Below are 25,529 nucleotides of genomic sequence, written 5' to 3'. Positions count from 1 at the left end.
CTGAACCGTACAGGCTTAGCCACCATCTACACTCTGGTTCTGTGGTTGCCATGAAACTGGACTCTCTGGTGATGGTGGCAGAGAACAATGGAGAAACTGCTGGACATTATGGATGATTCCAAACACCCTCTGCGCACCATCACCAGTAACCAGAGGAGTCTCTTCAGCCACAGACTGCTCCTTCCAAAGTGCTGGACCGACAGACTGAAAAACTCCTTTGTCCCTCAGGCCATCAGACTGTACAACTCCTTACTCAGGGGGAGGAGGAGTAACAGGAAGACAGTGGACAGGAATGAGAGGAACAGTAGTAGCCAGTAAACCAGTAGCCATCAGTATGTCTGGTATTTATATTTGTGGATTTATATTTATATTTGCAAATTGTTTTTTACTTTTTTTGAGTGGAGTCTTCCATGGCCTAATATCTATCTGTGGTGAAAATTTGGTGAGAATCTGTAAAGTAGTTTTGATGTATTACTTCAAAGCCTATATAAAGTGAAATCTTGACCCAGAAAACAAATCCGGATCCAGGTCCAGATCACCTCCAGAGCAGTGAGGAATGAATGAATGAATGAATGTGTAATTAATTGTCATACATTAATAACAAGGACTGAATGAACAACACTAACAAAACATGAACAGTTTGGTTGTATTATAGTGTTTTATGGCATTATGATTTTCGGATGAAACAGAATTTCTGCCAAAAACAAGATGACCAGCACCAAAAACTGATAAAAGACTAAAGAATAATGAAAAGAAAACATCAAACAAAGAAAAGTCTAAGCCCAACATGGCCAGTACAGACAGTTGGATCACAATACTTTACTCTCTCAACATGTGAAAAACAGGAACCTGTCCTTCAGGTGAACAAAATACTTTCAGTTTGACGTGAGCCATATAAACTGGAATGTCAGACCTGAACAGTCACAGAACGTCCTTGAGCCTGGTTTCAGGTAAGTTGAATTTCCAGTCAATAAAATAACAATTTGCTATCACCTGTACAGGATTCAAATCATAGGAAAACAAATGTAACACACTGTATATAAATATATACAGTTAAAACCACGTGTGTTTTATGTAACTCATCGTGACTGATGTGTGTTGTACGATACAAATTTGTGTGTGTAAGTATTTAAATAAGTATTTGAATAAGTATTCAAATAAGTATTTGATCCACTGTTGATTTGCAAGTTTGTCCACTTACAAAGAATGGTCTGTATTTTTTTTATCATAGGTAGACTTCAAATTTGAGAGACAGAATCTAAAAAACAAACAAACAAAAATCAGAAAATCACATTGTATGATTTTTAATTAATCAATTTGTATTTTATTTTATGAAATAAGAATTTGGCAGCACGGTGGCTTAGTGGTTAGCACTGTTGCCTCACAGCGAAAAGGTCATGGGTTCAATTCCCACCTGTGGCCTTTCTGTGTGGTGTTTACATGTTCTCCCCGTGTTTGCGTCAGTTTCCTCCAGGTGCTCCAGTTTCCTCCCACATCCAATTGGATTGGAGTCTTTAAATTGTCCGTAGGTGTGTGAGTGGGTGTGAATGTGTTTGTTTGTCTGTTTGTGGCCCTGTGACAGACTGGCATCCTGTCCTGGGTGTACCCCGCCTCACACTCTATGATTGCTGGGATAGGCTCCAGCCCCCCGTAAGCGGTTGAAGATGACTGTGAGTGAGTGTGTGTGTGTAAATAAGAATTTGATCCAATAGAACAGACCTTAATATTTGGTACAGAATCTTTTGTTTGCAATTACAGAGGTCAGACGTTTCCTGTAGTTCTTGACCAAGTTTGCACACTGCAGCAGGGATTTTGGTCCACTCCTCCATACAGATCTTCCCCTGATCTGTCAGGTTTGGTGTTTCAGCTCCTTCCAAAGATTTTCTATTGAGTTCAGGCCTGGAGACTGGCCAGGCCACTTTTTTTTTTTTTTTGTAGGTGGGAAAAGTTGCAAAATCAACAGTGGATCAAATACTTATTTGCCCCACTGTGTGTGTGTGTATGTATACACACATATTGAACAGTCAATATGACTAGATAGATAGATAGATCTGTTTGATTATATTTGTATTTTATTGCAGATTCTGAAGCAAGGGGATAAGAATGGGCAAACTGGACATCTGACATCTGCTACAAAGGACAGAGGACAACACACTGCCGGTATTATCACATTCGCTCTCACTTTTTTTGTAAATGCAGATATAACAAATTCATGTTGGTCTATTTTGACATTTTATGTTCCTGTTCAACTTCTGTCTATCCAGTGCCAATACTTTTGACAACTAAATATTTTTTGTAAACGTTCAAAAATGAGAGCTGTAGTTAAAACAGTTAAACAGTATTCAGTGCATAGTAGTTTGATCAAATAAGAAAAAGTAAGGAGAAAATACAAACAATACTAAAAATTAATTGTACACACACACACACACACACAGGCAGGTCCTGCTGGCATCCAATTCCTGCTCAGAGAAGAAATACTGTTGTAATTAATGTAAAATAATGAAATGATGCATATCTATTTAGGTGTCATATTGCACAAATAAATGTTTTCCATTTGTGTAATGCAAAACAAATTTCATTCTTGGAAATTTGGCATGTGCTATTCAACTCTGCTCATACCTTGCTGAATGTTATGCTCCATCTTTGAACTCATACAAATATTCTCATCATTGCACTTCTAAGCATTCCTGAACTAAGTCCAGGAACTGAAGCAGAAATGTATTATTACATAATATCAAAATTTAAATTGTAACAGATTAAAAAAAAACTCTTGATGGTTTTATTGATGATAAATTAAGTTGGAAGACACATTAATTATGTTAAATCTAAAATGTTAAAAGCATTGCAATTCTGCATAAAGCACAAGACTTCCTCTCCCAACATTCATTAACCATTTGATATCATACATTACTTGTTCTATAAATGACATATTGTGTTGATGTTTGGGGAATACATATAGAACTAATACTAATCCAATATTTCTGCTGCAAAAGAAAGCTATAAAAATATTAGTAATAAACCATATCATGAGCCAACAAATCCATTATTTGCCTGTTTACAAATGTTAAAATTATGGGACTTGGTTGATTACATCACAGTTCAAATTATTTGCCTCAACATGTTCAGGATCTGCTTAAAATGAGGGACTCCAGTTACAATTTTGAGAGGAACATTATTATTTGAGAAATAGATCCGAACTACTGTTAAAAAGTCACTGTGTTTCCGATAAAGGTCTTAATATTTGGAATAATTGTCCTGATAATATTAAATTACTTGGTACCTTAATTGTGTTAAAAAGGCTTTACAAAAATAACAAAATTTGCCCGTTATCATTTGAAGAATTAGGTTTACTAATTTTGTTATTGTGCTTGGGATTGTGCACTATTGTTTATTTGGTTGTGCTTTGAAATTTTAGTGCATTGATGAAGTTATAGTGTTCATACACATTTCTTTTGTATTGTTGTTCTGAGTATATTTATTTATATATGTATACATTCTTTATTTTTTATGGTATAAGGGGAGGGTGTTTATAAGTTCACTTCTGCCTTCACCCATTCAGCCACATGTGTTCACTGTACATTGTTATTTTTATGAGTTTTTGTTATTCTTTTTGTTGTTGTTCAGCTGTATGTCGAATAAATAAATTAATTAATTCATGATAGATAGATAGATAGATAGATTTATTAATTTATATTTATATTGTAGGTTCTGAAGCAAGGGATCATCAACTTGGACTTCGACAATGGACACAGGACAAAACACTGCTGGTATGGTCCCACTCAGCAATGTCAGACAGAACCAGATTCAGAGAATCCATGAAGGCTTTTCCACATGTTTAATGGATTTGCTACATCTTGCCCATTATGTATTTCCATTTAATCAATATCAGGGCTGCCATAATCAAACAGAGCCGTTGGCTTAGGTTGTGTGGTCTCCATTATGCCATCAACCACCATCCTGATGTGCTTCACTTTAGACAGAGTTGTTCATCTGAATTCAGGTTTCTTTTGTTGCAAAAAAAAAAACAGATTAAAATCTGATTCTCCAGCTCATATAATACCTCAATTGAAAAATGATTCTGTAGTTCACAGCGGTGAACTGCCCTGATTGTACTCACGTATTACTTGGCCCTGCAAAATACAGCAGAAAGTGCCTGAATACAACCAGCGTTCATCTCAGCCCTGTGCAACTCGCTGCCAGAATGAGGAACACATTTGCAATACCTTCCAATATTTCAGAGTTCTCACTGTTCTCAGTAGGTTCTAGGGTCCCAGCAGTGAAAATCCACAGTTCCCGGGCCACATGGTCCCCAGTCAAAATGAGGATGAAGACATAACTTCAGGATGGCGCTTGTGTCCGTGAGTGGCTGCAGAAGGGAGCATGATCAATCTGTGAGATCCTGCCGACAACACCAAACACTTTGGTGGAAAATCTGAAATGTCAAGGTCTTTTTTTTTTTTTTTTTACAAATGAGGCAGCTTTATTACAACAAAACAGAGGTTCAGAAGCAGTCTGTTGCTTCTGACAAAGAAATGCCTGTCTGGGGAGACATTTTTACAGTGAAACTCCTCCCATAGCTGACATGTTTAACATTCTGGTCAGGTGCAAAGATCAGTCAGATCTACATTTTTCTGTAAACGTTTAAAAATGGAAGCTGTAGTTTTCTGAATGATTAAATGCATTTCATCATTCAGAAAACTACAGCTTTCAACTGCAGCAGTTTGATGCAAAAAATAAAAATCAAACAAAGAGCAAATACTGAGAATTTAAGATGAATTAGTTTGTTTCTAAATCCCAGTTTTAAAGCAGATCTTTGCTGAATAGAATTAGTAAATGAGTACATGCCTAATCCTCAGCATAGAAGGAACGGAGGAATTTTTCTGATCAGTCAGAGAAAATATTTTAACACTGCAAATGTTTCATGTGACATTCACCTCTCTGTGGCTTGGTGACATTCAGTCATAAGGCTCGTGCTCTCTCTCTCTCTCTCTCTCTGTGTCTCTCTTTCTCTCATTATGTGGTAAAACCGGATTCATAAAATGTCAACCACTCAAACCGGTTCCCACCTCACACACAACTAAAGAAGTTTGTGGAATGTATCTTGTGAATATTGTGAAAGAGGTGTTTCTGAAAAGCATCTTCATTTAAAAGGCTTGTTAAAATGATCAGAGATTAATGCCAACCACGTGAACACTTTCAGAAGCTCAAGAGTATTTTAGAAGTAACACAACTACAGGAGGAACCAAAAACCATATGCTATATCATTAGTTTATGACAGGTCAGCTCGAAACTTTTATCAAGGTCGCTGATGATCTGACGGGACAAGAGAATAAGAATAAAGAGAGATGCAGGATACTTTTCATTTTTCATTTTAGGCTGTTTAAAGTAAGAAAGTCTGTCTATTTATGTGGGACCTTTCTCTGAGAAAGCCATACTTTCTGACCTGTCACATAGCGCAGAGCACTTGAGCACCTCCTGCTGGTCATCCACTTATATTGCAGTAAGGAGTGCAACAAGGGTAGGAATGAGCGAGTACACCACTATCTGTATCTGTTTCTGTTCAACCATCTAAATGATCTGTATCCATATCTGTACGCGGAGTGGGCGGGGCCTAAACCGGAGGTGGGCGTGGTTTAACCCAAAATGGCTGGGGCTTAAATCAGTACATTATTTTGAGTCTGAAATTGATATGGATTGATCAGAAGTTGCTATATTTATTGTTTATTTGAAATCTATTTACAGGACAGCCTCAAAATTGAGATTCAAATCAACGTTTTTGATCACAAAAGTAAGAGAACTATTTACAGTTTTTTTTTTTAAAGAACTCAGAACATGAATATTCTTAAGTGTATTAATGAGTATTTACAGAACAGCCTCAGAATTGAGATTCAATGTTTTTGATTGCAATACTAAGGGAACTATTTTACAGAAAAAGTTTTTTGTAAACTCAGAACACGAATATTCTTAAGTGTATGAATGAATAACAGAACAGCCTCAGAATTGACATCCAGTGTAGTAGGAAATTATGAACCACTAATGCATGAACAAGAGCTGTCATACTCAACACAATGTTCTTTTTTTAAAAATTTTATGATCAAACTGTGATTTTTTTTCAATTATTATTTATTTTACTACCTAACGTTCTTGCCATTTTTTCCCACACAAAGTTAAACACTATTGATTAAGGGTGTGTGTGTGTGTGTGTGTGTGTGTGTATTCTTCTCAAAAGCACCGTGTTCAGTATGAGCAAAGTTTTCCAACTGACTTTATATCACCAACAAAATGAAGAGCAAGCAAACCGTTAATAAATAAATGAAATAAATAAATAAACCTGACCGGAATGGAGGAGCGACTTGACACAAGCCGTTTTCAGCTGTCATGTCAAAAGCACCGCGTATGATACGAAACAAGTTCACCAAGTAACTTAAAAGAGGCGAGCTGAAGACAACTTAAGGAATACTGAGAGAGAAACGTGAGGCAGCCAAGCACAGAGAGAGATCGTGTGTGTGTGAGAAACTGCAGTGAGACGTGTCTGTGTAGGGAGGGGCGGGTGCTGTGTGTGACTGGCCAATCACAGAGCGTGAAGACAGTCAGTTAGCCAATGAGAATTTTCCTTCAGCACGAGCACAGATATTGGTGAGTTTTATTCGGATCATGCTCGTGCTCCTCAAAAATGCTTTATCCATGCCAGATAATCATCTGAAATGAGTATCCGGCTAAACACTAAACAAGGTCACCCATAAGCCCAGAAGAAAAAAAGCTTTAATTATCAAATGGTGAGCAAACGGCATAAACAGGTACAGAGGGGCTTCCATCAAAAATACAGAATGAAACAAAACTCGGAACAGAGGGAAACCAGCAGGTGCAAAGGTTAGAGGACAACCAAAAGAGCTTACAAGATATAATGCGCTTAATAACACCAGGTACTTGCAGATACAAATACACAGAGGGCACGAGGGTACACCATCTCATACGAGAAACAGAAATCTCAACAGTCACAATCAACCTGCACTCGAACAATAAGCGAGGTGAGACTAAAGAGACAGAACTGATGAACATCAGGTGTGCAAACAATCAGAGACTGGAACAATCAACACGCATGAACAGAATACACTGAAAAAAAAAAACAATCAGACAGCACTCACAGAATAACCTAAATCAGACAACCAGGTGTGAATAGGAATAAGTAATTACCAATAACCAAAACCATGGACACAGAGACATAACAAACGGAAATCAGAGACAACCCCGGAGGTGAATAAATAAGACACAAAGAACAAAATGATCAACACAAAACCAAGATCATGATCAAAATCCCAAATCCTACAGGAACGATGACATCAGACAAACAGAGACAGAACGGAGGTGACTTGCAAGACTCACATACACGAAGGGGACAGGACAACCGCAGGTACACACACACACATGCAGACAGCAGGAACGACAGATGTCCATGAAGGGAAGCATAAAGGACACACACATACTCCCAGAAAAGGATGAGACAGAACATGCACACACACAAATCAGACCAGAAGCGCACGCGCATGCATGCACGCAGGAAATAGGGAGACAGGAACTGACACACATTCACTCATCCACACAGCTGACGGGGGGGGGGCACAACCACCCACAGACTGGAGACAGGAGGAAGCACACACAGGGAACAGACATGCCCAACACACGTAACAGTAGACGAGGATGTGACGTACGGACAAAGCTCAAACCAGGACTAATAGGGCAAACCCACAACACCATGCTTCACTGTAGGGACAGTGCCTGGTTTCCTCCAAACATGATGCCTGGCATTCACACCAAAGAGATTAATCTTTGTCTCATCAGACCAGAGAATTTTGTTTCTCATGGTCTGAGAGTCTTTCAGGTGCCTTTTGGCAAACTCCAGGTGGGCTGCCATGTGTCTTTTACTAAGGAGTGGCTTCCATCTGGCCACTCTACCATGCAGACCTGATTGGTGGATTGCTGCAGAGATGGTTGTCTTTCTGGAAGGTTCTCCTCCTTCTACACAGGAATGCTGGATCTCTGACAGAGTAACCATCAGGTTCTTGTTCACTTCCCTGATTAAGGCCCTTCTACCCTGATTGCTCAATTTAGACAGGAAGCCAACTCTAGGAGGAGTCCTGGTGGATCCAAACTTTTTCCATTTACTGAGGATGGAGGTCACTGTGCTCATTGGGATTTTCAAAGCAGCAGAAATGTTTCTGTACCTTTCCCCAGATTTGTGCCTCAAGATAATCCTGTCTCAGAGTTCTACAGACATTTCCTTTGACTTCATGCTTGGTTTGTGCTCTGACTGTCAACTGTGGGTCCTTATATGTAGACAGGTGTGTGTCTTTCCAAATCATGTCCAATCAACTGAATTTACCCAAAGTGGACTCCAATAAAGCTGTAGAAACATCTCAAGGATGATCAGTGGAAACAGCATGGAGCTGAGCTCAATGTTGAGCTTCATGGCAAAGGCTGTGAATACTTACGTACACGTGATTTCTTAGGTTTTTTTTGTTGTTGTTGTTGTTCTTTTATATAAATTTGCAAAAATCTGAACAACTTTTTTCACATTGTCATGATGTGATATTGTGTGTAAAATTATCAGGGGAAAAAATAATTTAATTCATTTTGGAATAAGGCTGTAACCAGCCTGGTCTCACAGCAAGTCCTGATTCAGCAGCACAAATATACATTAATCTATTGGTTCATGATATTGTGACAAAAAGTGCCTTATTTTCGTCACGGCAGCACAAATTCATTCTAATTCATTCAGTGATGGCTGCATGAAATTAAAAGTGAAGCGGTGGGGGGGGGGGGCAGGGGTGGTTATGGTTAGGGGTGAAGGAAGGAGTAGGATTAGGTTATGGTTAAGTTTAGGGTTGGGGGTAGGAGTAGGGCTAGTAATAGTGAGATAAAAAAAATTTCACGAAAATTTGACTAATTTCATCATGGGAGCACAAAAAAACAAACAAACATGAGACTGAGCTGCTGTAATATAACAAAATGTAGAAAAGTGTTTTTCTATGAATACTTTCCAGATGCACTGTATCTGTTTTCAGTTTAGTTGTGGGTAGTACCCAGAAGACAGGTTCAAAATCACCTCAGTTAAGGGCCCCTTCACACACAGTGCAAAGTTTGGACAGCGTCTGGATGAAAACGGCGAAACAGTTCAACATTAGTGCACAAAACACAAAACATCACACACAAAACATCGTGCCAATGGGTAGGTGTGCACGAACCTGTTGCGAGAGTTCGTTCATGCATCGGTGTCCGTCGAGTAGGAACAGTGCGAGGTGCACCACATGGTGCCGCTTATGTGGAAGAAATAAAAACCATCTGGTACGTGTGGAACCACATCACGGCGCTTATGTGGAATTAATAAAAAAATAAAAACCAGCCGGTACCTGTGGGACCACATCACTCCGCTTATGTGGAATAAATAAATAAGAAAGAAAGAAAAAAAAAAAACACACCACCTGGGAAGCAAACTCACACCTTTCAAAACCTCTGATTCCCAGTCAGAGACTTTACCACTGAGCTACAGAGCTGTTCTTTGAAAGCTGCAGGAAGCAGCCTCATATCAGGAAGGACATGGAAGTATTACAAAAAAGATTAAAATCCCACACCATATAAAAACACTGCATTTATCAAGCGAACAATACAAATATGATCCGCCTGTTCCTCTGGTGATGACATATGGTCACAGACAGTGGTGGGCACAGAAAACCAAAAAAATTAACTTTGATAACAGATAATCAGATAACTGAAAAGTTATCTTTGATAAAGATAAAATGATAAACCACCCAAAAATGTATCAGAAGTTACAGATAACCGATAAATTCCAGTATTGTCTCCGGTACACTTGAAACTACTAACAAGCTGATTTTGAGTTTTAACACCATGATCGCTTTTGGAAGCATCAAAAGCAACAACAGACCCAAACAATGAGTCAACACTTCTGTCTTTGAGCATCCTGCCCCCTGCTGGAAGCTTCTGTTTCTTACATGGCTTCCAGCACAGAAGCAACTGAGAGGAGCTGCAAAGCCATGGAGCTGTATATAAGAACTAGAGAGAGCAGTAGCGCTGAGCCGTGTGCCGACAAGGAGATGTGATCGCCATTTTAATTCCGGGCAAGTTAGTGATTTACGTGCATAGAAGTTCACTTACTTACGTCAAGAAACAGGTGGAATATGCCGGAAAGCTGCGCATGTTGGCAAAGCCACAAACGGAGGAACAAGGGAGATGATATTCCCTTCCATAAGTAAGTGGTTTTGGTTATTCTTGTCACTTTGTCCGTGATATTTGGATGATAAACAGCTGTATGTCTCCTGCCGTACCTGTGTCACCCGATAACACGGACCATTAACTCTTCACTTATGTCGAGTTGATATTTTCCACTGGTAGACCAATGTCTAGTTAAAATACTTGTCGTTAGTGATTAAAATTGTTCGACAAGACTGGGAATTTTTTTTAAATTTGCACCTTAAAATAATGAGATTATAATGACCCGCGCTGTGCCGCTCAGTCACACAACACCCACACATAGAGATGTGTACCCACACCACTGACTCCATGAATGAAACTCGGCCAATAAAGGATAATTGTGTAAAAATATAACATACATAAATGTATTGTAATGGTTTTAGGAGCCGCACATTGAACACAGCAGCAGCTCAGTCTAGCATTGTAGCTTAACAGTGCAGCTCCATGTAACTTTCAACACTAATATTTGGGAATGTGTGAGTGTCAGAGTAAGTTTAAGATTTAAGAGTTAAGATGTTAGCGATCATTTACCAGTTTTTTCAATATTTAAATATAAAAATAGGTACAAGAAAAAACTGTTATAAACTTTAAAAGAGATAAGTCAGTAAAAGCCTTAGAGGCATTAAAATATGACCTTAAAAATCAAAATTGGGAAGAAGTTTATGTCAGTGATGTTAATGTAGCATATAACTCATTTATGAAAATATTGATGAAATCATATAATAAAAACTGTAAATTAATAGAAATTAGTAAGAAAAGAGTAAATAAACCATGGCTGACAAAGGGAATAAAAAATGCTTGTGCAAAGAAAAACTATTTATACATGTGCTTTTTAAAAATGCAAACAAAGGAAACAGAACACAGATACAAAAAATATAAAAATAAACTATTGACAATAATTAGGAAACAAAAAATGTATTATAGTGAACAATTAAATAAGAGTAAAGATAATATGAGGGCAACATTGGGAATTATAAAAAGTGTGATTGAAAGTGATGGAGCGAAAGCAACTTTTCCAAATTACTTTGTCAAAGAAAATAAAGAGATATATGACATAAAAGAAGTGGCAAATGGGTTTAATGATTATTTTTCAAATGTAGGATCAAGTCTGGTGGGAAATAAACCAATAGTAGAAGATACATTATATACACTTGTAAATACGGTCAATAGTATTTTCCTGGACAATGTGGAAAAAGATGAAATAAGAAATATTGTAAAAAACTGTGTAAGCAAAAGATCAACTGACCATGAAGATTTAGACATGGTGACTGTAAAAAGTATAATAGAAACTCTTATTGAACCATTCACTTATATTTGCAATCTGTCTCTATCAACAGGGATTTTTCCAGATGAAATGAAAATTGCCATGGTAGTCCCATTATATAAAAATGGAGACAAACATAATTTCTCTAATTACAGGCTAATATCATTGCTTCCACAGTTTTCTAAAATTATGGAAAAAGTTTTTATGACAAGGTTGGATAAATTCATTGAGAAACATCATATTTTAAATAATGCTCAGTATGGATTCAGAACAAAACATTCGACAGCTATGGCAATTATGGAATTAATAGAGAAAATATCAACAACAATAGAAAATAAGGATTATTTTGTAAGTATTTTTATTGACTTGAAAAAGGCTTTTGATGTTATTGACCACTCAAGATTGCTTCACAAGTTACAACAATATGGAATAAGAGGTATTGCACATCAGTGTGTAAAAAGCTACTTAGAAAACATAAAACAGTTTGTTCAGATAAATAATACCAAATCGGAATTGTGTAATATTACTTATGGAGTACCACAAGGATCGGTACTTGGACCCAAACTGTTTATTTTGTATATCAATGATTTTGTGAAGGTATCTAATGTGCTTGGTAGCATTTTATTTGCTGATGATACAATGTTGTTTTACTCTGGATCAGATATACAGGAAGTAGCACAAGTGATAAATACAGAATTGGAAAAGGTTAAACATTGGTTTGATATAAACAGACTGTTACTAAATATTAATAAGACAAATTTCATATTGTTTAATGACAGAGCAAAAAAAACAAAAAAAAAATGTCATTACAAATAGATGGAATGGATATACAAAGGGTAAAAGAAACGAAATTTTTAGGAGTCATGATTGATGAAGATCTTACATGGAAGTCACACATAAATTACATAAAAGGAAAAATAGCGAAAGCCATTTCTGTTTTTGGATTATTAACATTGTACAATTCATTGATTGTCCCATATTTAACTTATTGTGTAGAAATCTGGTGATCAACATATACAACTTATATACAACCTTTGTTTATTCTGCAGAAAAGGGCTTTAAGGGTGATTAGCAACGGTGGTTTTAGAGATCCATCTAATCCATTGTTCATTAAGTACAGGGTACTTAAATTTCGTGATTTAGTCGATTTGAAAATACTACAAACAATGTACCAAGCTAATAAAAATGCTTTACCAACAAACATTCAAAATATGTTTGAGAAAAGAGTAAGTAGTTATAAATTGAAAGGAATAGAAGTCTTTAGAAAACCAAGATTTAGAACCAAAGTAAAGGAATGGAGTATTGCAGTAAATGGTGTAAAATTATGGAACAATCTCAACAAAGAAATTAAAGAATTAAGGTCGCTTAAATTATTTAAAAAATGTATTAAACTAGATCAGTGATTTTCAACCTTTTTTGAGCCGCGGCACCCTTTTTATATTTACAAAATCCTGCGGCACACCACCAACCAAAATAATATTATAATGCTATTACCTCTGGTTTTGCGCAAAACCCAATTATCACAATAGAAAATGGATACAGAAAACACCGCATTTCGAAAATCCTCAAGCATTTTGCGCTCTGATCTCAAGTAGGGCTGTCACGATTAGGAATTTCTGGAGACGATTAATTGTCAGACAAATAATTGCGATTGACGAATATATTGTCTATTTTTTTTCTTTTTTTCCCCTTCTTTATATTCTACTATTGTAGTATAATTACACAACTCTGGAAGAATGTTTGGTTTCTGTGAGTGGAGAGTGAGTGGTGCAACATTTTTATTTTTATCTTCATTTTACATACAGTCCCAACCTTTTCTGATTTGTGGTTGTTTCTGTTGCATTTCTGAAATTGTTTCTCCTCATCAGTCACGTTTTGTGCTTAAACACTGCATTAAGCTCAAGATTGAACAAATAAATACCTTTGGAAAATAACAGCTGTTAAAGTTCAGAGTTCTCACCTGCTTTTTGTGATCTCTGCGTCTGAACATTGTTTTTTTTTTGTGGCTCAGTTCATTCATATATTCTCATTTTTAAATATGTTTTTAAAGATATTTGACCATTTATTTCATCTCATGATCTCATAAATTCAGCATACGACGCGCACATGGTGTGAACAGGACGGTAACGGCAGAATCACACCTTTAGAGAAAGTTCAGAGAGAAGTAAAGGCAGCTTCATGTTTCCGTTTTGTTAACGTTCACTTGGGTTAAAATCCTCTCTCTGCTCCGCGCTCGCTGCGCACTGAACGTGTCGCACCTGCATTCAGGAATCTCCCTCACCCACCCCCTCCCTCGCAGTCTGCAGCCTGTTAACGCCGCGCGCGCGCACACACAGGCACAGACACACACACCGACAGCTCCGCATTTTAGACGGCTTTTGAAGGAGACGACACTGTTTTAATCGGCCGTCAGCCTCCTTGTTATTGTCCCGCCTTAAGACGAGAGCGAGGCTGCAGCACGTTTGACATCAGATTCTGAGTCGTTTTATGCTTCGTGGATAAAATAAAAAATTCACGGTAATCGCGAATATGAAAAATACCCACGGCACCCCTGACGATCGATCATGGCACCCTAGGGTGCCGCGGCACCCCGGTTGAGAATCACTGAACTAGATGTATTAAGTAAGTATGAAACTATGAAATACGTCAGTGGGCTGTAAGGAAGTCAAAAAGGTAATTTGTTAATAATGTTTAAAATGTTTTAAGTTTAAAAATATAACCTGTCAGAGATGTAATCTATTAAATAATGGTCATAATTATGAAATAAGTCAGTGGTATGTGACAAGTTAAAGAAATACAATCTGTTAAATAATGTCGAATAATGACGCTGGATATTGAAAGATTGTATTGTAAAAAGGGGCAGAAAATATAAGACTTGCTCTTCTCTCTGCTCCTTTTCATTCTGGTAATTGAGATGCTTTATTTCTGCTTTTCTGTTTTTTTTTTTCTTTTAAATGAATGAAATAAATATTGAAGAAAGAAAGAAAGAAAGAAAGTTTAATACTTTCCTGACATAATTTAATATAATTAAATGTTACTGTCTTGATATCCAGGTCAAAATGGCATTTTAACACGTATTTTGCGAGCATTTTTCTGAGTGTGTTCAGTCGTGAATCTCCATTGAAAATGAATTAACATTCGGGTACTTCATCAATATTTTGCCCGGTTAAGAGACGTCATGTCGCTGTCCATGAAAGGACATTTTCGTTTAGTGTGCAGCATTGGGACTGCGTTCTCTAGTTCTTATATACAGCTCCATGTGCAAAGCTCAGCTCTCTACGCAATCACAGCACTGCCGTCAGGCCGAGGTCTTGGAAAATAAAGCAGTGCTGAGTTATGGTTTGGTGTATAAATAAAATTAATACTGATAGAATAACTCCATTAATGTCAATTCTATCATTTGTGCAAAGTTAACATATAACATATATCTTTTAATGTTGAATAATGCACTAATTCTGAAGTTTTGTAACAAACACAGATGGCATTCTGGGTAAAATGTGCCTCTGCTCACACTGATTGGATGATTCATTCTATGTAAACCAACACGTTAATGCAAGGTGTGTCCTGTGCTGGTGTTTACAGATAAATGTGCTTTTGTAAAATATGTCATTTTTATTTGTAAAAAATGACATTTTCAAAAAAAAAAAAGCCAAGTTGTAATTAGATAACCGTCTGATATAACCGGTGTCAAAATAAATAGAACACTGCCATTCGCCCTATTGACGATATAATCCCTTGCGTGACAGAGAGTCGCAGCAGTCAAACAACATATAGAGAATTCACATGATGACATTGTAAATTAATTTTATACTACAAAAATGTATTTTTTTATGCTTTTCATCATGTTAATAAGAAACTGCATGCATGATACCCTGAAAACTTGCTAAAACAGTTATAACAAATAATCCGTGTCTGCTGCGTTGAATCTGCGTGGAATTTAATAAATGAAAACTGAACTTCAGACATCTTATATATATTAGTCTGGAACAAACAGGACAAACAGTGTTGTAAAGAACAATAATCAAGACTTTAAAGAGCAAACTGTTGTGTGGGCCGCTGAAGAGGAGGTACTGCTGGCCCACCACCACCAGAGGGCGCCCTGCCTGGAGTGCGGGCTCCAGGCACCAGAGGGTGCTGCCGCCTCACAGGAGCAGCCCAGGTGACAGCCGTCACCTATCAACTGAGACAGCTGACATCCATCAGCGGAGGGGTATATCAGCTGGACGGCATCTCCACCTCATTGCCGAGATATCGCTCTACTAAGGAGGTAACGAACTCAGCCAGTTGTGTTATTCAGAGAAATAATACCTTGTTGCTTGTGCTTAGGTCAGCTGAAGACCGTATTGGACGTGGTTGGATAAGTACTCACATTCCAATCCTACAGTGTTGTTGTTGAGTAGAGGTGGAGGTGGTGTTTCCACCCTGTGTGTTGCTGGGTGCGGCCGCACCCACACCTGACTGTTTCTGTTCCTTGCCAGCAGTACCGGATCCGACGAGCGGAGGCAGTGGCCACCTGGGAGTTCGGGACTTGGCGGCTCCAGTATTCTCGGGGTTCGGTGGCAGAGGAAATCGGGTGGTTCCGGTTCGACTCGGACAGACGTCTCCTATCGTCGAGCCTGCCCACACGACACCATTGGAATTCGGCTTACTACTGTAATTGTAATCTGTTGTGTTTGTTGTGCGTGTTCACAACAGTAAAGCTTTGTGATTTGACTTTCTCCATTGTCCGTTCATTTGCGCCCCCTGTTGTGGGTCCGTGTTCCTACACTTTCCCAACACAAACTTCACTTTCCGCCATAACGACATGATCAGGACGCGAGCGTAGCTCACAGCAGCTCCTATTGAAAATTTTGGAGAGACAGCCTGTGATTCTCGCATGTTTACATAAAACAAATGCAATAACAATGTCTATCAACCCAGAGAATATATTCATGAGAGTTTTAGGCGCAATATAAAAATAGTTTTATTTTGTGATGTTAATGGTGTTGTCCGTGTGCAGCGGTTAAAGTGCAGTTTTTGTAAATTAAGTTTGAAAAAAGCTTCTGTTTACGTTTTGCTTCTGGAAACACGAGTCCGACGTGTAGTTTTTGAATGTACAATGAGTACAGTGATTGAAAATATCAGTTCGGCTTCAGTTTGAATACTGCCATGAACACTACTGGCCAGTAGATGGCAGTAGAGACCTTGAAAACTTGCAAACACAAAATTCCAGATAATCTGTGTTGCTACTTGCTATGTTTAAGATGCGTGGAATTTAATAAAAGCAAACACAATAACAACGTCTATAAACTCAATATATTCACATGAGATTTAGGCACTAGAGTTTAATGCTGTTGTCCTGATCAGAGTGTCTGAAATGAATTTCTCCTGTCGTGAACATACTGAGATTACCGTACTGAGATTACCCTATCACCCATAATACACCCAGACACAGCATGCCCCACACGAAAACCTTAAAAATTAGCACATTACTTTAAAACTAAAATATATATCTGATATTTTCACTTTATAAAACTTCAGAAGTGATGTTAATTTAAATAACTTGTCCGAAATAAGTTTGGTTAAAATCTGAACCATAAGTTAAAAATGTATGCCTCTGGGTGATTTGGGTGATATTGGCTGCGTAACAGTATGGAGTAAAAAAAAAAGAGTTTTTTTTTGTTTGTTTTTTGGTGACCAGTTTTCCTTTGCCTGCAGAGGATAGAGCGGTTTCTTCTAGAAGCAGCTCTTCTCTGTTTGCACATCTGTTCACTTTTGTTTACCACGTTAATGGTCTAAAAGTTATCGGACAAAAATTTATCGGAAGATAATTAGTCTGATAATGGTTTTCAAAGTTATCTGAAAAGATAATCCGATAATGAAAACTTTATGTTCGATAATTATCGGCTATCGGATTATCGGAACTGTGCCCACCACTGGTCACAGACATGCAGTCATGAAATGACATGAATGAGAAGCAGTGTGCTTTGATCTAATCTGATCCACATCTACCGGTCAGGTGCCTCAAGTAGGCCGTGCATGTGTCCTGCCCAACACGTGTGTCTTGTGGACGGCGTGCTGCAGCACAGACACCGCATCATGTTGAACTGAGCTCGCGTGGGTGACATGATGGTCAAATCACCCACTGCGTGTTCTGATCTGATGGTCTGTTACAACCTGGGTTGCTGTCAGTGTCTGCTCCATGCACGTGCTCGCTTGCTGCAGCTTGTCGCCACCACGGCGAAATTAGTTTTTTTTTATGTCCACGTAAATACAGCAATCAGACACACACGACTCAAAGGTGTTTATCCATGTCTGTCCAAACACAGTAGGTGTTGTGTAGCTGGAATATCCAGAATGACAGATCACCACAGCTGCTTCTGCTGGAAGCCACGCCTCCTGAGAGTGGCGTGCACACCCACATGTGTGCGCTCCACACACGTGGAGTGTGTGTGTTTGCAAAGTCACACTTGTGGGGAATTAAACAAATTTCACAGCAGTATGACAGTGGTTGTCAACAGTCTGTTACATGCATGAGTCATAAATTTGAGTGGACAAATTTGTGGTCTACTGAGGATATTAAAATTTGTGCTAAGTTGTTTTCATTGTATTACCTTAATTTATACAGAGTAGTAAATATTTAAAGCATTATACAGTAGTGTTCAGAATAATAGTAGTGCTATGTGACTAAAAAAAGATTAATCCAGGTTTTGAGTATATTTCTTATTGTTACATGGGAAACAAGGTACCAGTAGATTCAGTAGAGTCTCACAAATCCAACAAGACCAATCATTCATGATATGCACACTCTTAAGGCTATGAAACTGGGCTATTAATAAAAAAAAGTAGAAAAGGAGGTGTTCACAATAATAGTAGTGTGGCATTCAGTCAGTGAGTTTGTCAATTTTGTGGAACAAACAGGTGTGAATCAGGTGTCCCCTATTTAAGGATGAAGCCAGCACCTGTTGAACATGCTTTTCTCTTTGAAAGCCTGAGGAAAATGGGACATTCAAGACATTGTTCAGAAGAACAGCGTAGTTTGATTAAAAAATTGATTGGAGAGGGGAAAATATATGCAGGTGCAAAAACTTATAGGCTGTTCATCTACAATGATCTCCAATGCTTTAAAATGGACAAAAAAACCAGAGACGTGCTGAAGAAAACAGAAAACAACCATCAAAATGGATAGAAGAATAACCAGAATGGCAAAGGCTCACCCATTGATCAGCTCCAGGATGATCAAAGACAGTCTGGAGTTAACTGTAAGTGCTGTGACAGTTAGAAGACGCCTGTGTGAAGCTAATTTATTTGCAAGAATCCTCTGCAAAGTCCCTCTGTTAAATAAAAGATGTGCAGAAGAGGTTACAATTTGCCAAAGACAGTGAAGCATGGTGGCGCAAGCATCATGATATGGGCATGTTTCTCTTACTATGGTGTTGGGTCTATATATCGCATACCAGGTATCATGGATCAGTTTGGATATGTCAAAATACTTGAAGAGGTTCATGTTGCCTTATGCTGAAGAGGACATGCCCTTGAAATGGGTGTTTCAACAAGACAATGACCCCAAGCACACTAATAAATGAGTAAAATCTTGGTTCCAAACCAACAAAATTGTTTTGGAGTGGCCTGCCCAATCCCTGGACATAAATCCAATTGAGAACTTGTGGGGTGACATCAAAAAAGCTGTTTCTGAAACAAAACCAAGAAATGTGAATGAATTGTGGAATGTTGCTGAAGAATCTTGGAGTTGAATAACAGCTGAAAGGTGCCAAAAGTTGGATGACTCCATGCCTCGCAGATGTGAAGAAATCATGAAAAACTGTGGTTATACAACTAAATATTTGTTTAGTGATTTACAGGATTGCTTAAAAAGCAGTTTGAACATAATAGTTTTGAGTTTGTAGCGTCAACAGTAGATGCTACTATTATTGTGAACACCCCCTTTTCTACTTTTTTTTTTACTAATAGCCCAGTTTCATAGCCTTAAGAGTGTGCATATCATGAATGCTTGGTCTTGTTGGATTTGTGAGAATCTACTGAATCTACTGGTACCTTGTTTCCCATGTAACAATAAGAAATATACTCAAAACCTGGATTAATGTTTTTAGTCACATAGCACTACTATTATTCTGAACACTACTGTATGGAATTGGAGTGTTAATTTTATGGGGCATGATGTCCAAATAAACTGTCACTAAAAATACAAAAAACCTGGTTATCTATTTCTCAACATGATCTTCTCTTTTTCTTTTACAGTCCTTCTGGATTTTCTGTCCAAGCTTGGACTGCAGAAATTATATCCCAACAAGCTCACCCTTCAATCCCTGATGGAGATCAACAAAAGCAGTATGTGCAATGAAGCTGTGGAATCAGCAGCAGCAATACCATGGAGTTTTCTTAGAAAATTGTTCAAAATAAACACAGAATGCAGGAGATGTACCCATTTATTGAACAATGATGAGGAACAAGATATGCCTGACCTGGACTTTGATTTTACTGATGACATTTCTGCACAGGATATTAACATCAACCCTCTTGATCTCATTGTAGCACTTTTTCTTTGTGCTGACAGCTTTTTGCAGCAGGAAATGGCCCTCAAGATGTCAATGTGCCAGTTTTCTATCCCATTGCTGCTACCACATGGGAATAACAGTCAATGTACTCTCATGCTGTGGGCTCTGAGAGACATCGTCAAAGAATGGTGTCCACATGATTTGTCAGAATCAAAAGGGTTTGTGGAACACAACATTGTCCAGGCAAATATACCACTAATTTCCTTTGTGAGGCTCAAGGACAGTACTTTATCAAAATCACAAATCCTTAATCATGTTCTCAGTTCAGGCCAACAGAATCATCATGTCTTCATCCACAGAGAACTGGAAGGAGGCACATTTCCTCGAAAAATTGCCAATGGATTGGTAGAGGTTGGTTGGTACCTTCCATGTGGTAGAGAAAGTCTTGACACGTTTCCAGAGCCAGTTGCTTTTGGCAATTTGAGAGGAGACATTTCCAAGTCACTGGCACAATTTATGTTTCTGTTTCATGTATCCACTGCTACTTTTTTGTTCCTGGACAAAATTGAAGAATCCGAGGCAAAGATTTTGTCTTCTCTCGAAGAAGTTAAGTCCAAACTGTTTTTGGTTGTTAATCGTAAAGAAGGCAGTGATAAAGACATGGTATTTGTCAAAAATATAATCAAGGCCCTAGACTTAGAAAACAGTCATGTAAAAACCAAAGATACAAGGTCAAATACTGCAGAGTTTTCAAAGAAAATTTGTGCAGTCATCAGGACATTACTGACCAATGTAGAAACATCAATTAACATCGTAAATATGAGTGAAAAAGCAGTTGAACTTGGTCTGTCTGTGGATGAATGCAAGAGTGAGCTCCAAAAACAAGCAGCTGGGGAGATCATGAAGGGAATTGGTGTGCAAACTATCCCAGACTACAAGAAACAACACCTTCCATTGCAAGGTGACAACTGGAAAAGGTTATCACAGTTAGAAAAAGAGGAATGTAGACTGAAGAAATGTGCCGGCAAAGGACTGGAACAATATAAATCTGAACTACAGGCAGAACAAACACATATTAAGGAGATGCAATGCAAGTACAAGCTGTCCAAGGCAATGGGGAGTTTTATTAGACACATGTCAACGAGTGACAAAGAGAAAAGACATTTTTTCCTTAAGTGGATGAAACTCAAACTCAATGCATTTTCAAGGGATAAATTGTCAAAACTGCGGAATAAATTCAAAGAGCACTGCAAGGAGAAAAATGCCAAACTCATTGCAGAGTTAGATCAAGCTCTTCTAGATAGCTCTTTGGGAATAGAGCATTACTTGAGAGAGATGGGACTAATATATGAAGTGTCCTTGCAGTCACAGCAGACTCTTCCTGACATGTCTCACCTGCCTGGTTTGGCTGCTGAAATGTTGTTGGATGGATGCCCTTTGGAACTGTTGGATGGAGATGCTTCCAACATCCCAGTGATATGGGTGACAGATGTACTAATGGAGCTTCACAAGAGGGTTGGTGGGAAGAGCAAATTGTTAGTGTTGACTGTACTCGGTGTTCAAAGCACAGGAAAGTCAACATTACTCAACACAATGTTTGGAGTACAGTTCCCTGTCAGCAGTGGAAGATGCACAAGAGGAGCTTTCATGCTGTTCCTCGGAGTTGGAGAAGATTTGAAAAGTGAGCTGAACTTTGACTTTATTCTCCTCATTGACACAGAGGGTCTAAAATCTCCTGATTTGGCACAACTGGATGATAGTTATGAGCATGACAACCAGCTTGCAACTCTTGTAATTGGTTTAAGTGATATCACCCTCATCAACATTGCCATGGAAAATGCAACAGAAATGAAAGATGTCCTGCAAATTGCAGCTCATGCCTTCTTGAGAATGAAACAAATTGGGAAGAAACCAGTTTGTCACTTTGTTCATCAAAATGTTGCTGGAGTTTCAGCTCATACAAAGAACATGGCAGAGAGAAAGCATCTCTTGGATCAGCTCAATGAAATGACACAGGTTGCAGCTGAAATGGAGAAGCAGCACTCTGTAAACGCTTTCACGGATGTGCTAGACTATGACATGGAGAAAAACAACTGGAACATCCCAGGACTATGGCATGGAACCCCACCAATGGCACCAATCAACACAGGCTACAGTGAAGCTGTCGCAGACCTCAAGAAAGGATTGTTGGAGACAGTGAAATGTGACAAACACCATGAACTCTCAGATATACCAGAGTTTCTTGAGTGGATGAAGAGTCTCTGGAAATCTGTAAAATATGAGAACTTCATCTTTAGTTTCAGAAACACTCTTGTGGCTCATGCCTACGACAACCTTTGCAAAGAGTTTCTTGATTGGGAGTGGGATTTCAAAAAAACTATTCTTGCCTGGGAGACAGCAACAGAATTGGAAATTACCAATGCTGATGATGAACTGGAAATCCAAGCACTGAACATGTTACTCGCATCAAAAAATTCCGAGGTGGCAGACATAATAGCAACTCAAGAAATACAAATGAAAGAAAAACTCCGGAACTACTACAAAAGAAAAGACAGACATGTAAATCTGATAGAGAAATACAAAATGGACTTTTTCAATAGTATCACTGGGTTCGCAAATGAAATTAAACAGTCAATGAGAAATAAAGTTGATTACGCCCTTGAGCAAAAAATAAATTTAAAAAAAGCTCTGGAAATTCAGAAGGAATACAGAGGGACCATTGAAGAACGAGTGATGAAACTCCTCAGTGACTGCAAACATTCCACACTGTCTGACGAACAACTGACACAAGAGTTTGAAAGAATGTGGGCTGCAAATACTGTCAACGTGTCCTGTCTGAAAGCGCGGGATATATCTGCATACATCCTGGAAGAACTGAGGAAAAATTTCTTAAATCAGAATGTCAATGAGGACTTGCAGAACATTGAAGACCTAAATGAAATGGGAAAGGGTCCATTTCAGACCAAACGCGATCACCTGGACTCATACAAGAATCACTTCAGAGAGTTGTTCACCAGAGGTTTGCAGAACTTTGCCGACAACATTATTAAGACGTGCACATCATTTGTTTGTGACAAAGCAAAGACAAAAGGAGATTATCACGATTCCTTCACCAGGGATCTTCTGAAAAAAATTGATGACTCCGTCACTGAAAGCCGCAAGTGTCACAAAACAAGCAGACAGTTTGAGATTGATCTGAAACTTCACATCTGTGGCATTGCCTCAAGAGAATTCTGCAAAATGCATAAGAAATTCTTGGCAGCTCATAATCCGAAAACTCAGCTGGAGAAGTACAAGGATCAGTACTTGTCAGATTTTTTGGATTTGTACAAACAGAGTGATCATTGCCAACGCAAAGCAACTGACTTTGCCCAGTGTTGTATCAAGCCGGCCATAGAGGAATACATAGATAGATCTCTGGGTATTGACATCGTGGATGAAATTTTGACAAGCTGCCATTCACTGGAGTACAGTTCACGCTCATTTTTCCAGTACAGCATTTTAAAAGAGTTGCTGGAAAAGGAAAACTTCCAAAGTTATGTCAAGTACATTGACCAATATGAAATTTTTGTTAAGGATTGGATATTTCAGCACATCCTGCAAAAAATGTACGAGAACAACAGTTTGTCTAAACTCAGGAACAAGAATCTACAGACGATATTCAGTAAAATAATGAATGCAATAGATCAAGGCTCAAAAAGAGCAGATAACACTTTGTTGCCAAATACCAATGAGAGCATTCAAGAGCTGATCACCAACATGCGTAAATGTTTGATTAAAGACATCACATTATCAGAGGAGGCTGAAAAACGCACCCTGTTCCAAATTCGAAGCACATGCCATCCGTTTACTGAATGCCTCATTAAATCCATGAATGAACTGAAGGAGCAACTTGAAGGCAAGTTTTCAAATTCTGAAGACATCTCTGAAACCTTGGAGAAACTTCCAATCAAACCGCAAAATGAGCTTTTCAGTCGGGTGTTCGGATGTGGACAACAATGCCCATTTTGTAAAATTCCCTGTGAGGCTGGAGGGAAAGAGCACACACAACATCATGCAGCTGTGCATCGGCCACAAGGTTTAGGTTTCGGCAGAAATGAAGACAATGACAGACTCATTGAAGTACTGTGCACATCTGATGTGTACAGTGATATGGCATTTTGCACAGAGAAGACCAATGATGAGTTTCATCCTTACAGAGATTACAGGGTGTACTATCCCGACTGGAGCATTCCTGCAGACCCCTCTATTGAAGCATCTGACTACTGGAAGTATGTCCTGGTGAAATATAACAAGAAGTTCGCTAAAGAATATGAAGCAAAACCAGCTGATGTTCCAGAGGAATGGAAAAAGATCACAAAAGCACAAGCATTGAAAGGCTTGAAGGATGCGTTCAGCATGAATTAAACAATGTACACTGATTATCAGCTGCACAGGAAAAAACATGAAAGAGCCAGAATTGAACAGATTAGGATTCCGAATTCAACAAAAGACTGAGATCAGTTATTTGCAACACTGAAATATTGTATTCTCAATTTTTTTTTTGTTTTTTGTTGTTTTTTGTTGGATGTTCAGAGTAAATCCTCATGAACTGAACAATGTACACAAACAACATATGAGGTCTGTCAATAAAGTAACAGACCTTTTTATTTTTTCAAAAACTATTTGGATTTGAATCATGTGCCAACATCAGCCAACCTTGAACCCTTGTGCGCATGCGTGAGTTTTTTCACGCCTGTCGGTTACGTCATTCGCCTGTGGGCTAGCTTTGAGTGAGGAGTGGTCCACCCCTCCCGTCGCAATCTCTTTGTCTGAGAACTTCCTGAGAGACTGGCGCTTTACTTGATCAAAATTTTTTCAAAAACTGTGAGGCAGATCAAAGTGGACACCATTCGAGAAATTCGAGAAAATGCTGGTTTTCTGTGAAAATTTTAACGGCTGATGAGAGATTATGGCCTGATGCCGTCGCTTTTAAGGATTGCCCACGGAGCGGGACGTTGCAACGTGCTCTGAGCCGCCGCTGTCTGCCTGTTTCGAGCTTGAAAACTTCCAAATTTAAGCCTCTGTTGACCCAGGACGTCGTGACAGAACAGAGAACTTTCAGGAGAGGTCGGGATCAGCAGTTTATCCGGACATTCCACTGTTAAAGGTGATTTTTTAATGAAAGAAAGTGCGGACGGGTCCACGCGTCGGGACACAGCCGGTGCCGCGCGGCTGCACAGGAAAAACACCTCCATGTTGATAACCATTTGTAAAAACCAGGCGACTTTTGATGGCTTTCAGTTGAGTGAGTATCTGAGAAATTGTTTAACAGCTGGACATGTTCCAACTTGTCCTTAAGGCTTCCAACGGAGGGTTCAAGCGTGTCTGATGTAATCGCACGTGATTCAAATCCATATAGTTTTTGAAAAAAATAAAAAGGTCTGATACTTTATTGACATACCTTGTACATTCTAGTACCTGTACAGACATTGCAGTGACTGTAGCCTTGAAATATGAAAGTA

The 25,529-nt window shown here is 38.6% G+C and overlaps 1 protein-coding gene across 1 annotated transcript; it reads left to right on the top strand.

Moving 5' to 3' along the window:
* The first annotated feature begins 885 nt into the window (after nucleotides 1-885).
* LOC117532210 (up-regulator of cell proliferation-like) lies at nucleotides 886-24,511 on the top strand. The gene is made up of 4 exons (XM_034195519.1): nucleotides 886-950; nucleotides 2,082-2,160; nucleotides 3,706-3,767; nucleotides 19,769-24,511. The coding sequence occupies exons 3-4, from the start codon at nucleotides 3,743-3,745 to the stop codon at nucleotides 24,430-24,432; spliced, it is 4,689 nt and encodes a 1,562-aa protein (XP_034051410.1). The 5' UTR covers nucleotides 886-950; nucleotides 2,082-2,160; nucleotides 3,706-3,742; the 3' UTR covers nucleotides 24,433-24,511.
* Nucleotides 24,512-25,529: the final 1,018 nt, after the last annotated feature.

Source organism: Thalassophryne amazonica, chromosome 2, assembly GCF_902500255.1.
Source record: "Thalassophryne amazonica chromosome 2, fThaAma1.1, whole genome shotgun sequence".
Classification (NCBI taxonomy): Eukaryota; Metazoa; Chordata; class Actinopteri; order Batrachoidiformes; family Batrachoididae; genus Thalassophryne; species Thalassophryne amazonica.
Note: the sequence above shows the minus strand (reverse complement) of the source record. Positions and strands in the feature narration are given on the sequence as shown.